The 13,932-nt window shown below is 26.1% G+C and overlaps 1 protein-coding gene across 3 annotated transcripts; it reads right to left on the reverse strand.

Annotated features, from left to right (window-relative positions):
- Nucleotides 1-1,211: 1,211 nt before the first annotated feature.
- Nucleotides 1,212-10,885, reverse strand: LOC103568326 (ATP-dependent 6-phosphofructokinase). Of its 3 annotated transcripts, none has more exons than XM_053738552.1 (16): nucleotides 10,780-10,885; nucleotides 9,378-9,498; nucleotides 9,138-9,289; nucleotides 8,855-9,044; nucleotides 8,583-8,793; nucleotides 7,312-7,420; nucleotides 6,628-6,816; nucleotides 5,927-6,117; nucleotides 5,771-5,846; nucleotides 5,599-5,625; nucleotides 5,467-5,487; nucleotides 4,847-5,308; nucleotides 4,460-4,784; nucleotides 4,147-4,369; nucleotides 3,623-3,755; nucleotides 1,212-1,451 (listed from the first exon to the last, which is right to left on the reverse strand). In XM_053738552.1, the coding sequence occupies exons 2-16, from the start codon at nucleotides 9,493-9,495 to the stop codon at nucleotides 1,413-1,415; spliced, it is 2,466 nt and encodes an 821-aa protein (XP_053594527.1). In that variant the 5' UTR covers nucleotides 9,496-9,498; nucleotides 10,780-10,885; the 3' UTR covers nucleotides 1,212-1,412. The 3 variants fall into 3 exon arrangements, with proteins under 3 accessions (XP_053594527.1, XP_053594528.1, XP_053594529.1); XM_053738553.1 differs by lacking the exon at nucleotides 10,780-10,885 and adding an exon at nucleotides 10,560-10,646; XM_053738554.1 differs by lacking the exons at nucleotides 5,467-5,487; nucleotides 5,599-5,625.
- Between the last annotated feature and the right edge of the window lie 3,047 nt (nucleotides 10,886-13,932).

Here is a 13,932-nt window from a genome sequence, read left to right on the forward strand (position 1 = left end):
GGTCTATAATTTTAGCTAATTTCACTGAATTAAAAAATAGTAACTTACAACGATCATTAAATCATGCAGTTCGTTATATCTTTACCCTAAAATGTGATAAACATATCATACCATACAGACGTGAGCTTGGATAGCTGTCAGTAAAGAGCCGTCGAATTTACTACTTAGCACGCTACTCTTATAAACTGTTAAGAGTTGGTAAATCTTGCTATTTGCGCGAACTTTTTATCGAAGATACAGATTCTAGACGTTCTGAAAGACTTACAATAAAAGAATAATGTTAACTCTAAGTTGTTATCTGCATTCGTCTCTGGGAAGAGCTGCCAGTTGAAGTAATTAATGCATCTATCATTGAAATTTTTTAAAATCAAGTATTTGATTATCTGTTTAACTTAGATCTTTAACTTTCCCTTAAATTTCAGTTGAATCATTAAATTATTAAATTATTTGAATAATTAAATCATTAGATTATAAAATTCATTATAATTATATTATATATCTTTCTTATATTTATCTTATTTCTCGTGCATAGATAATTATAAAGATCTTTTATACATTTTATGAAACTATTGTTTAAGTTAATGTATAAGCAGTTATATTTTTTCTTCGATTCATGTTTATATTGATTTCAAAGACATTGTTATATTTCAATGCTTAATATGTACTTATCAGATGTAAACACGTATTGCCATCTTTTTAGATCTCGATGCAATTTTTTTTTCACAAAATTACAACTTTTCAAAAATCAAAAAATTTGAAAAGTTGTTTTGTTCCTTTAATTTTTTGCATTAGTGTATGTGTTAATAAAAAGCTCGATTATATCAACCTTTTTTTTACACCATCAGTTATTTTCAATCAGTTACCGAGGTGCTGCGCTTTTTAGTACAGAATATGATAAAATATCACTTATTTTGGATGTTCTTAATGGGAATTTTGCATATGATGATTCTATACCATCAACTAACTTTCTGTGTGAAAAAATTGATCCGAATATGGATGAAAGGAAACATGAAGGAAAAGTGTTGAGTCGAAACAATACTATAAATATCGAGAAAATAAATTTAAAAATACAACTATTTTGTTTGCATTGTTTTCATTCGTCTTTTAAACACTATTCTTAAATCCTATAAATGCTTTAAGCTTTTTAGAACATTTTTTAGTATATATTTATAAATAGAGGTTTAGTAAGTTCATAGACATTACAATATGTATAAATTATGTATATATATTTTTATTTGACACCATCAGTATAACATTTGACATTAATTACATTAATAAAAATCCAGCCGTTTCTTATTGTTGGTTTCGTTGATATTTTGCTTTATATACTTATTGTTATTGTTTCTCTTTATTGTTATTATTTTTTTTTTAATGAAAATAAATAATGTAGTGACATAATACTAGAGATGAAGTTAAAGTTTAAAATCATCGCTCAACAATGATTGATACATCTGTAAGTAAAAATATTGATATTAACATTTTGGTGTTATTAATTAGCTTTTTTTTCTATAACATGTTATTAATAAATATTCTAAAAAATGACAACAGAGTCATACAACTCAATGTCATGTCGGTACTGCTGATAATATATATGTATAAATATATATATGAATTACATACATATAATAACGATAATCATAATAAATACTTCGATGCAGGTTTTGATCAATGCCATTAAATCATCAATCATTATTTATTAATATTACTAATACAATGATTAAATAGTTTGATCAATTATTTTAAGTTATCTCGGTCTATAATTTAGTAATAATAATTATAAGAAAATTCATTTTTCATGATGATAATCGAATACATGCTAATAGAAAAAATGACTTTTAATTTATGTTTCTAAGATTATTACTTCTAACATATATAAATAATTCGATTTTTTATTTGATAAAAATCTTTAACAAGTGAATATATTCAGTAACAACAATTGCGATTATTGTTTCGTAAATATGTATGTGTTGAGACGTTATAATTATAAATTTAAATTGTTATTTTATTTTTTGTTATTTAGAAAGTCTTATAAATTTTATGTGCTGGTAAACATTACGTGCTCAATGATAAATTGATTAATCGACCATTAATATTATAGAAATTCAATAAAAATCACGACGCTAATAATTTTTTAATAAATAAATATATTATTTATTGAAAAATATATATTTTATGGGTTTTTTTTTATCTCTAATAAAATATTTCATTTATTGGCTTGATTTTAATTTTTTTCGTAAGTTTAATTCTTGTGTTTATATATATGTTCAATTTATTATAACCACTACAGATTGCCCAAGTGATAATTAAAGGGAATTAAAATAAAATAAAATTTTTAGATTAATTTAAACCATTCATATGCACGAGCAAGTCCGTACGTACGGGTTTGTTATCAAATCAAAACTTTTGTCTCAAACCGTTCGTGGACGTAAGGATATAACTGCATAGGCAGTCTGCCCTAGTATAGAAATGTATTAGAACAAATTGATAAATCAATTTTATTTATAGAACGATTGAAATAATTTAGTTTATCTGTTAATAATAAATTTGATGTATTCAATTAAATAATAAATATTAGATCTTAAATACCTTAATAATTTAGTTGTTAATTTATAAATATTTCACGCGCTTATCCTGTGTTAAATAGCTGGCATTGTTCTAACAATAAATTTGCACTTACAAATTGCTTTGATGTTATTTTTTTGCTTTTACATAAATATATATTTTATTTATTAACTTTGTTTTTTATGAGGTAGACAAGTGTATTATCCAAATAGCTTCTCATAGCTTTGAGTAATGTTTAAAATAATATTGAAAAAAAAAATTAACTTTATAAAACTGTTATTTAAGGAAGAAAAAAAAATTAATAATTAATAGTATATTACACACCTAAAGAGGAAAGTAAGACATTCCGACCCATGTGATCAATTGCTTACCCGAGCCGAAGGACTTCCTCCGTGGTGTGTATATAATTTTTCACTAGATCTGCACCTGAAAGTTTCAATTTTTGCCTCTGTTTGTGGGAAGAATGGCACTTGCGCTAATTTTTATCATTTGCTTTCTCATAAGAGAAAAAAAACGACTTTCTTCCCTCTAAACAGGACAGGGATTTAAACTTTAGGTGCAGATATGGTGAATATTTGAACTCTACATTTATAAGGAAAAAAAATGTATGTCTAGCTGGCTATAAATTCAAATAAATAAATAAAGTATAATAAACAACCAATGATTGAGCATGATATAATAAATCTTTAATTATGAAATGATTTGATATTTGGTAAAATTATTTTCGAATTGTACTCATTGACTTGAAAGCATTGTATTGGATAAAAAGCTTTTTAAGTGATAAATTTTAAAGCACGTGAACTATTTTTTAATATTTTCTGTCATGCAACTAAAAAAAAAAAAAAATTAGAAAAAAAAAGCTTATTTTGTGATTCATGACCTCTATTAATTAATTACAATTAATTTATCAGCTTCAATACTGGGCTGTAAAATTATCTAGTGTATCCTGCATCGATTTTGCAGTAACCGACATTATTAATTATGACACATAAATTATGTAATTAAATTTATGTCGAAATAATTATTTATTTTAATAATCATTATTTGTTTAAATTTAAACCATTGGTTCCCCAAGATCCATTTCTTCTACAGTAATATATAATCCTTCTTCTTCATAAGTTGACTCATGTTTTGCAAGTACTTTTAATAATGGACGGAGCTTCATCCACCATTGTTGTTTAGGGATACGATGTCTAAAAATAATTTTAAAAAAATATTGTAGTAGATAATAATAAAAATAATATTGACTTTATAAATTTGCTGAAGTCGAAAATTAAGCTAAGCTCCGATCTAAGTTCATTTTTCACACTATTTATTTTCAATTAAATTTTTTAACATTAAACAATTTTTAGGAAAGTTTATAAAACTGCAATTCCTTAAAGTCTTTACTAAAAAATTTTATAAATTACATTTAAAATTGTTATTTATCTTATATCAGTAAACGTCGCTTCAATGATGTTAATAAAAATAAATAGTGGCTAAAATTTTTTTAAATCGGTACTTGACAACTTTCCAGTTTAATATTTTAAACTGACCAGCCCAAAATAAATTTATAAATAATTATTTAACAATAAAAAGACTTACTCAAAGTCAGTTTGATTCTCAAGTTCTGACAATGGAGTGTATTTATACTGTCGTTTAATAATACCGAGCATAACGGCAGTTTCATGTGTAGAAGCATTTACTGTACCATCAGGTTGTGTGTGTTTTTTAAGCTGTTCAGTAAACCATTCAACAGCTTTGGCTCCCATTTTAGTACCTAAATTACGATCAAACGGTGTTGGCGAGCCACCTTGTTGCATATGACCTATTCCATTAAATTTATCATAAGTCAACAATGAATTATAAATATATTATTTCATAATAAATTTATAAATAATAGCAAATTAAAATTTACCAATAATATTTGACCGACAACTGAATAATCCTTTTCCTTCTTCACTGAATAATCTCTGCATAAAATCAGTATTATAATTAAGATTTGAACTTTCGTTTCTTAGAATAAGACCTCTCTGAACACCTTCAGACATTTTAGCAGCCATAGCAATAACATCCTGATTTAAATCTTTAATATTAAATTTTTCTTCAAAAATATAAGCTGCATCTGCACCACCTGCGAGACCAGCCAGTGTTGCTAAATAACCACAAAAACCGCCCATTGTTTCAATAATAAATACACGGCGTTTTGTTCCTTGTGCTGATTGACGAATACGATCGCAAATCTGTAATAAAATTTATATATTAATATAAATAAAATAAATTTATTTAATATTTGATTATTTACCTCTGTTATTTCATTTAATGCCGTGTCACAACCAAGAGAAAATTCTGTTCCAGGAACATTGTTACTGATAGTTGCAGGTATCATAGCAATCGGAATCTTAAATTCACTAAATCGATTACGTGCGTTCAAGAATGAAAGACAGGTCTGATAACCCTCAAACCCTCCAATAACAAGCAAAGCTTGAATACCAAGTTCCTTTATTCGAGCAGCTATTTGTGGCAATTGATCTTCTTTAGGTGGCGCACGTTTTGTACCGAGATACGCACCACCCTGAGCAACCCATCCTGTCACAGATGACCAATCCAGTAGTTTAACTTTACCAGCTTCCAATCCCATTACACCGTCACAAACACCATAGACTTTATCTCCACGGTAAATACAATTTCTTACAAATGATCTTACTGCTGCGTTCATTCCACACGATGGAGAACCAACGTGCATCACTGCAAGTGTATACTGATCCTGAAATATTTATTATTTTAATGGCATATAAATATTAACTCCAGATTAATTAGACAAAGAAAACAAAATAACATAAATTAGTATAGCACTATAATATAATATGGTATGCACTAAAAAGTATAAAAGTTCATGCAATTGTTTTGTATAGTACAACTTACTTGACCACAGAGTGTCAATTGCTAAAAAAAAAATTTAATTTTTAACATGTAACTAATGGTAAATTTTAATTATTACGTGAATTCAACTAATTAGCATTTGTTAATACTTTTTTTTCAGAATAAATTAGTTACCTTTGTTAAGACGTGATCGATGCTGTTCTGAAGCAGCATTTAACAAAAATACAAAAACCCTTAATTAATACCCAAGTAAATTAGAAAATTTTCTATTCTAAATATCATAATTTTAATGACACGACAGATATTAAGAATATTATATTTATAATAATTAAATATTAAATATTACCTTAGTATCTTGAACGCCAATTGGAGCTTTCAATCTTGTAAGCATTTTATAAGTGTCCAAATTACGCGCGAAACCTCTGAATTAAAAAAAATTCAAAGAAAGTTATTTAATTTAACTATTTTATTTAATTTATTGATTATCAATCGATCAACTAACTTTCCACGTAATTTAACAGCAAGATCCCAATTTTTATCAGCCATTGCTTGTGATACAGCTTTGGTAAGATTAACACAATCCATCAACGGTAAACGTACAGCTTGGTTGCCATCAAGAGTAACAACACAAGCTTCTGTATCAGGTGTTGCTTCCATCAAAGCCATAACAGCTTCTGCGCCCATTCTACAACCCTGAGCAAATATTATTAATCAGTTTATTTAATACAATATCAATTATTTAATTACATTTATACATAGAGTATAGAAGTCAATAGGACTGAGCGAATCAGGTTCGAATCGAATCTAACTATTCTATTCGGAATTTGAATCGAATAATTCGAAATCTTCGAATAATTCGTAACTTTTCGAATTGTTCAAAATATTTTGAATTATTTTAAACTTTTCAAATTACTCGATTTAAATCGAAAAAATTCTGATCAGTTTTCAAATATTTAATTTTTATTTAAAGTAATCAAAAATAATTTTTTCGTAGTGTCTAAGCTCTATTTACCTTTGACGACAAATGAATTATTGGAAAAAATATTACAATTTTAAGTCGTTCAAAAGACAATTTAGTAATTCTTCGTAAATTTTCGAATTATTTGATTCGATTCGATACACATGATTCGTAAGTTCGAACTATTTGCACAACCCTAGTCGTTAAATAACTTTGATGAATATATTTTATAAATATTTACTAACCAAAACTCTGTCAAAAGCTGAAGGATTTCCTCCACGCTGTACATGACCGAGTACAGTTATTCTGGTATCTTGTTGTAATTTATTAACAACAACTTCACGAACTTTTTCAGCAGTAATAGGATCTCCGTTTCTATCAACTGCTCCTTCTGCTACGATTATAATATTTAAACGTTGGCCCGAAAGACGTTCCTAAATAAAATATTACAAATAGAATAAAAATTTTTTAAATAAAAAATTAATTAAATGTGTTAAATTTTATATTAAAAAAAATTTTCTTTAATTTAATACATCGGGAGTACTTAGTTTGTTAATTTAAATAACATCAATAATAAATTATGATAATTATTAAGAAAAAATGATTATTCATTAATGAATTATGATAATTATTTGCATAAAAAAAAACAAACTGCAAAAGCATGCTGATGTGTTTGATAAAGCATACAACAACAATACAATAATGGCTTACTTAAAAAAAAGTTCACATATATTAAATAGTACTTGTGAAACATTGTCTTCGGCTAAATATTTTTTTTTTTAAATTTATAACTATAATTTTAATTTAATTATTAAAAATAAATTTACCAATTTAAAAAAGATTTTCAGTATATTTCCATTAGTATGATGTATTATATTTCTAAGAAAAGAAAAAAAAAAACAAAAAAAAAATTGTAATTAATAGCGAACCTGCAACAATTTTTTGCAGAGCTTGTTTGGCCAGTCACCTTCTGGTGGCCACTCTGGGATGAACACAAAGTCTGCTTCTGAACACATAGCTGCCACTAGAGCCAGGTAGCTGCAATATTATATAATGATACCTAACTGAAGGTACTATGCTACTAATACAAGGAAATCATACGGGACTATTATTATTATCATCATAGATTATAATGACCATAACTATTAAGTTATTAATTGGAGTCGAGCTTTCAATAATGATTTTATGGGATAATTAAAACGCTAGCATATTTTTAAATCTTTATCTAGCGGGAAAAAATACGATTTAATTAGTTTTAGTTTAATTTATTGGGTTATGATTAGAAAAACTTGATCGGTTGCAAAGCTGACAAACTTTTTGGATCTAACTGGTTTATATTTCAGCCTGTATAAAAGCGTTTATTTTCAATTTAATTATTGGTAATTTATCTTTTCTATACGACTGTCAAAATTGTATATATATATATTTTTTTTAATGATAATAGTTATATTTTTAAGACAATCTTGTTTAATAAATATGGAGAACAAGCATGATGGTGATATGACGAGCAACGAAAAAAAATTTAATTTATTTAATTTTGTATTTTTTTTTTTTTTTATCAAAATTCAATTTATCTTTAATTAGTCTACTGAAGTTAGCAGAAAAAAAAATTGTACGAGTCAACGAACAATAAAAAGTGTGTAAAATAAATTGATAAAATCAATTGACGAATATCACATGCCTGCTCCAATTTTTTACAAAGTTTATCAGGCCAGTCGACAGGGGGTGGACATTCTGGGAAGAATACGTAGTCTGCCTCGGCGGCTAATGCGCTCACGATGGCCAGGTACCTAACCAAAGTTACAACTTATTGCGTGACATAATTTCGTGTATTTTATTAAATAAATTTGAATATCAAAAAATAAGTGCGATACTCTTACTAAAATAAAAAAATTATAGTTTGTCAAACATTTTTATGAAAAGATTAAGAACGTTCTAGTATTATTGAAATAAAAAAACTTTTTCATTTCAAACTGATGGTTTTAAAATATTTACAACAAATTCAAATTTTAGTTTGTGACAAAAACTAAATATTTTTTTTTCTTTTTCAGTCAGAAATAATAAAACAAAGATCTTGAAGAAATTATAAGACTAAAATGCAATCGTTAACATAATTATGACTGTTAGAACGTTCTTAAATATACAAAATAAAAGACTAGATTATATATAGAACTGACAGTGTTACTAATTAATAACTTACCCACAATGACGACCCATGACCTCCATAATAAATGTTCGCTGATGCGAATACGCAGTACTGACGATCGCATCAATGCTCTCTATGATACGATGTAACGCTGAGTCAGTACCAATTGTCATATCTGTGCCACAGAAATCATTGTCAATAGAGCCAACCAGACCCACAATATGAAGGTGCGAATACTTTTCAACTTGTTCAGCACTTATTTGACCTAAACATAAATTATATTACTATAAAAAATTATCAGATAATTTAATAACATTAAATATTACCTGTTCCTTCTAATTCTTTCAAAAGATCACGGTATTCAGTTTTAAATAAATTTGCGCCAGTTAATGAACCATCACCACCAATTACTACTAAATTTGAAATACCACGTGTAACTAAATTTTTAGCGGCTTTCAAACGTCCAGCACGTTCTCTGAAATCCATACATCTTGCTGAACCTATTACAGTACCACCCTAAATAAAATATAAAAGAAGATGAAAAAAAAAATGTTGTTTCATCATCATAGAAGTATTGATTGGCAAAGAAGAAAAAATTCGTGAGCTCACTCGATGAATGATGCAAGACACAGATGACCAAGTCGCTTCAACAATATTATCTCCTCCATCTACCATACCCTGGTATCCTTCTTTTATGAAAAATACTTTGCAGCCTAAATAAATACCCATACGTACTACAGCACGTACAGCAGCATTCATACCTATTTATTCAACAAAAAATTTTATTACATCATACTCGATAAATATTCATTTGAATAAAATAAAATAATAATAATATTTAATATTTACCCTGTGAATCACCTCCACTTGTGAACACAGCAAGCCCTTTGCCTTTATGACTTCCGGGCTTTATAAATTTTGTTGAAGATTGTTCGTCTGCCATTTTTTTATTTTGAGAATTTGACATATACTGAAAATTATTAAAAATAATATATATATAGCTGTATAATATTATTATTATTATTATTATTATTATTATTGTTTATTATTTTTAATCATTGAACTCTTGACATAACATTGACACATCTTTCCTCAAACGAATACAATGAAATATTAATTTTATTACTTTAATTAATCACTTTAATAATGAGAAACAAATGAATGATTACAATTATCAGAATTTTATAATTAATTTATCAATGAAAATGTCGATATCATTATATTTTTAATTAATTCAAATTATCTTTGAGTTTTACTAGATAACTTATTACATATTCTTTATCACTTAATTATTTTAAGTAACGAATTACATTGCAATTAATTATTTTTAAGTGATCCAGTAATAACTTTCATAGACAATAAGCATCTATATTATTTACGATGATAGATTAAATAAACAAACATCTTATTAAATTTTCTTATCATGAAATTTACAATCTACTATTGATATTTTTTCCGTTTGGGTATAAAGTACATTACTTACAACTAGTAAAAAAAAGATTTTGATAAAAGATAACTAAAATTAAGTTATAAAATGATTATTATTTAATGATGATATAAAGATTAATATTTATTTTTAATATATAATATAGTTTATCTACAATAGTTTAAATATTTATTCCAGAAACGTTATGATAAAAATAGCCGAAAAAACCTTGAATAATTTTTCTCAACTATTATATACAATTTACAAAAATATACTGTATAACCTCAAATAATATATGTATATTAAATAATATGTAAGTATGTTTATTTTTAAAAATCATTAAATTTAATAAAAATTTAAATTAAGAAAAAAGAAAAAAAAAGAGAAACGAAGTTAAACTATTATTTAATTATCAGCTCCTCATTGACAATTGACGTTTTAATGTCAATTAAAATTTAAAATTTCAAAGTAAGATCATGAATTAAGTTAATCAAATGTAAAACTAAAAATAATTCAAGGTTCTCTGTGTGAAAAATTAAAAAATAATATTTTTTTATTAAATAAATAAAACTAAAAACTACTGTATGAAAAAAAAAGTCATGTACTTGACAGTTAAAGAAAAATGACAATAAATAATATCACAATTTAAAAAAAACACAAAACCGCCACAAAATAGAACACTCGAGCCCACTGACAGTAATAATAAATGATAAATGAATAATTACTAGTGAGTTTAAATAATAATGACTTTTTGATTTATTTAAATAATATAATAATTAAAATATATAGATATATAAGTAAAGTATAATTTATATTTTAAAGCACCTCAATTGTTTAAGAGTACTGACAGAAGTCACCTGGTCGTCGTTCCGGCCACTTCTGCCGATGAAGGTGACCTTAAATCAACTCGTATACACCCTCCTCTTTCCCCCACCACACCTTAGTAACCTTCAATAAATTAAATATTTAGTCCAACACGAGATGGCGTTTTTTTTTTTAGCCAATCACGTACTTTTAATTTCGCGCTGGAATTTTATCATTTTTATTTAATCATTTATTATTTCATTTAATACATCAATAGTTTTATTTTTTTAATTTTATTTTTATCTGCTATTGCAATAGATAACTATCATTTTTGAAGGGTTCAATATTTAAATTAAAATAAATTATTTTATTGGTGCGTAGGATACAAGAGGGATATGATGTAATTTATAATGTAATTCAGTCAATATATGACACTAGACATTGGGATAAATCGATTTTCGTCAGCTAAAAGTAATAATAATGAAACATTGTCTAATTTTAATGATTGGACGGTCATTATAATTTTTAAATGTATTTTTTTAATGCGCAGTAAATATTGTTATTATTTTTTTTACTATAACTAAAATAAATTTTTTTTTTACAAGAAATTTAATATTGACAAAAATTGACTGATGACTTCTCAAAATAAATCTTATTTATTTTTAAATAAATAATTATATTGTTTTAAATAAATTATTTGATTATACGTAAAAGAAAACGAATTCGAAATAAATTATTTAAATGTACCGTAAAATAATGATATATTATAAAAGTTCAAATACTACTTATCAAGATGTGATAAAGTTTTGTTGAAATTTAATATATAAAATTAAGTGATAAATATAGAGGAAGTTGCGAAATTGAGATAGAAAAATTAACGACTTATAATTATTATCAATAAGACAGTGAGATATTTTAGGTATCTTTTAAAATCTTAAGTATTTGACAAACAAGATTATATTTTTAGAACAGACAGAGGTTGAAGAAGCTAATGTTTTTTTAAAATTATTTTTAAATTCAACTTACCGTGAATCTTGCATCATCGCCGCTTTTATTATTGAAAGGGATCCATTTACGATGACATGTGAGAATTTTCGCAAAGTGTGAGTACGTGCAAAAAATCACGTTCATAGGTGAAAGTACCCTGATAGCCAGATTTCCTGGTCAGAAAGTTGATGTCAATTAGTTGCGATCAAGTTGATAAGTGTTGTCGCCAACTTATCAAAAAGTCTGCTAGACAATTTACTGCTGCAAGGTGAGAGTAACAAATTTTCCCGTGACTTTCTGTCAACTTATTGCATTCAACTTGGCGACAACTGATCTCGCAACTCACGAACTTACCGTCAACTTTGCTATCAGGATAATTTTCTTAACTGACGTTCTTACTTTTTTCTCTCTCGCAACCAAGAAGGCGAACTGTGTTATTTTTATTGCACTAATGCAATAATCAGGAACTTTGGCCGAATTTTTTTCTTAAACAAACAAATATCGGAAAATTTAAGGGAACCGCTAAATTGAATAGTAGTGCATCAATGTGCAATCTATAGTTTATATTTAGAGATTTTGTTACCGAGAAAAACTCAGCCAAATATATCTGATAACTTCCGGTAATATTAAATCTACGTTTTCATTTACTACACCTACATTCTATATTGTCTATAAAAAAATTCTAAATGGCCAAAATTTAATTCGATAATTACTTCTATCAGAATTTGGAATGGTAAAAAATTAAAGATTGATCGACGCTTTTACACTTTTATTTACAAACAAGTTTCCCCGCATATTTATTTTTTTTCACTAATTTATCGCTTGTTTAATTTGATTTTATTTCCATATTCTTACTTGATCATAATATTGAATATGATTAAACTAATGAATGCTTGTATTCGAAAACTGTCAAAATTAATAGATTTTTGAAAATCTATTAAGTCACCGCGAAAATGGAAAAAAACATCTAAAAAATTAACTACATTTTTTTTTTGTTTTATAAAGCAAACCGATTTATAAAAAAGCTGAGGGTACTAGAATAGAATATTTTTCAGTTTTCATTTAAAAATTGTTTTTTCTAATTAAAAACTATACTTTTCATATCATCTGCATTGACACAACGAATTTCAAACCTTGATTAGTCAATCGAATCAGGTCAGTTTTGGACCAATGCGATTTAATGGTTTCAAAATCGTCGGTTTCTTCCCTGAAGCAAGAAATGTCTAGATTTCAGAAGTTAAATTAGTTTAAAATATTATCTCAATTACATTAAAGTCGTATTCGTTTATTGTAAGCCTCAGAATAATCATATGAAATTAATCATCCACAAAGTAATAAAGTAAAAATTACTTTTTCAAATAGTAATAAAGCGCTCAGAAGTTTATTTGAGACATTTTCGCATTTAAATCAACATTTTTACTATGCACTAAGTTAAAATGATTAGTATACAGAAAAAAAAGGAATTCTACAGGCGAGAAAAAATTTTCTCAGAACAAGAAAAGAATTTTTTCTTATCCGAAGAAAATTTTTTATTTAAATTCATGACAAAAAAATTTCTTGCACCAAACAAACTTTTTTTTAATGTGTACAATTCACCATCTTTGACAGTTAAAACTACTGTTTTAATGATGTAGTTTGTACTCTAGTGAAAGTTCAAAATTTTAGCATTTTACTATTATTTATATAGAATTAAAAATGATAATAATGGAAAATCTCATTTATTACTATTACTAAGTCACTAGTTACTTATGTTGTAGTTATTATAGTTTAATTTTTTTTGTACAAGATGACAGTTTAATTACTTCATGCGCTATTGGTCATAATTTGTCTCATCCAAACTGGCTCCAGACATTTAATCTCCAGGTTTCAATGCAATTAATTATGAAAAATATAGTAACTGGCACGAGATGAAACAAAATTAAAAATTTCGTGAATATACAGATCTGAAATTGTCTGAATTCATCTTTTACTACAAAATATACTATTTTGGAATATTAAATTTTAAATATTAAAAACAATAAATATCAAAATTTTTATACAACTTTATCCTTTGATTATTGTAAATGATTTATGAATTAATATAAATACCCTCATTATAGACAATACGTATAAATTGTGCAAAAATTGTATAGCATTTTTATCGTCATAATTATTAAATAGGCCCGTCATGTTGAAAAAGGCACATAC

The sequence above is a fragment of the Microplitis demolitor genome, chromosome 4 (genome assembly GCF_026212275.2).
Source record: "Microplitis demolitor isolate Queensland-Clemson2020A chromosome 4, iyMicDemo2.1a, whole genome shotgun sequence".
In the NCBI taxonomy this organism is placed as follows: domain Eukaryota; kingdom Metazoa; phylum Arthropoda; class Insecta; order Hymenoptera; family Braconidae; genus Microplitis; species Microplitis demolitor.

Coding starts and splice junctions, on each gene's coding strand:
- LOC103568326 (XM_053738552.1), bottom strand. CDS start 9,495: ATGTCAAATTCTCAAAATAAAAAAATGGCAGACGAACAATCTTCAACA. Junction 8,794..8,854: donor GAAAGAATTAGAAGGAACAG/GTAATATTTAAT, acceptor ATTTATGTTTAG/GTCAAATAAGTGCTGAACAA. Junction 5,847..5,926: donor GCTGTTAAATTACGTGGAAA/GTTAGTTGATCG, acceptor TTTTTAATTCAG/AGGTTTCGCGCGTAATTTGG.